The following is an 859-nucleotide window of genomic DNA, read 5'->3' as shown; positions in this document are numbered from 1 at the left end:
CATTACAAATCAATCACATTTCATGTATAAAATACGATAATGATCCTTCCGCAGGTTCACCTACGGAAACCTTGTACGACTTTTACTTCCTCTAGATGATTTGGTTTGGGAAATTTCCCGGCGCGAAGCCGAATACATATCCGACTACTGGCGCCAGTCAAAACACCTCACTAAATCATCCAATCGGTAGTAGCGACGGGCGGTGTGTACAAAGGGCAGGGACGTAATCAACGCGAGCTAATGACTCACGCTTACTGGGAATTCCTCGTTCAAGGGAAACAATTGCAATTCCCTATTCCATTCAAGAAAACGTTTCATTCGATTGCCAAACCTTTTCAGGTAAGGACGTAACTCACGTTGACGCTTTCATTGTAGCGCGCGTGCAGCCCCGGACATCGAAGGGCATCACAGACCTGTTATTGCTCTTTTTCGTGCAGCTTTCAATTTGCCAGTCCCTCTAAGAAGTGATCAGCACAAAAAATACAATACTGTCACTATTTAATAGGGTAGAGTCTCGTTCGTTATCGGAATTAACCAGACAAATCGCTCCACCAACTAAGAACGGCCATGCACCACTACCCACTGAATCAAGAAAGAGCTGTCAATCTGTCAATCCTTCCAGTGTCCGGGCCGGGTGAGTTTTCCCGTGTTGAGTCAAATTAAGCCGCAGGCTCCACTCCTGGTGGTGCCCTTCCGTCAATTCCTTTAAGTTTCAGCTTTGCAACCATACTTCCCCCGGAACCGAAACACTTTGGTTTCCCGGAAGCTGCTCGCCGAGTCTTAAATGAACTTCGGCGAATCGCTGGTTGGCATAGTTTACCGTTAGAACTAGGGCGGTATCTGATCAGAATCCACCACA

General features: G+C 46.8%; 1 protein-coding gene across 1 annotated transcript; it reads left to right on the top strand.

Annotated features, from left to right (window-relative positions):
* Window positions 1-95: 95 nt before the first annotated feature.
* Window positions 96-836, top strand: Tsp_14926 (conserved hypothetical protein; the record flags this gene model as incomplete). The annotated part of the gene is made up of 4 exons (XM_003366192.1): window positions 96-206; window positions 345-415; window positions 506-634; window positions 717-836. Coding segments are annotated over exons 1-4 (431 nt in total), but the record flags the coding sequence as incomplete, so codon positions are not given.
* Window positions 837-859: the final 23 nt, after the last annotated feature.

The sequence above is a fragment of the Trichinella spiralis genome, assembly GCF_000181795.1.
Source record: "Trichinella spiralis strain ISS 195 chromosome Unknown Scfld6412, whole genome shotgun sequence".
Taxonomy (NCBI): domain Eukaryota; kingdom Metazoa; phylum Nematoda; class Enoplea; order Trichinellida; family Trichinellidae; genus Trichinella; species Trichinella spiralis.
Note: the sequence above shows the minus strand (reverse complement) of the source record. Positions and strands in the feature narration are given on the sequence as shown.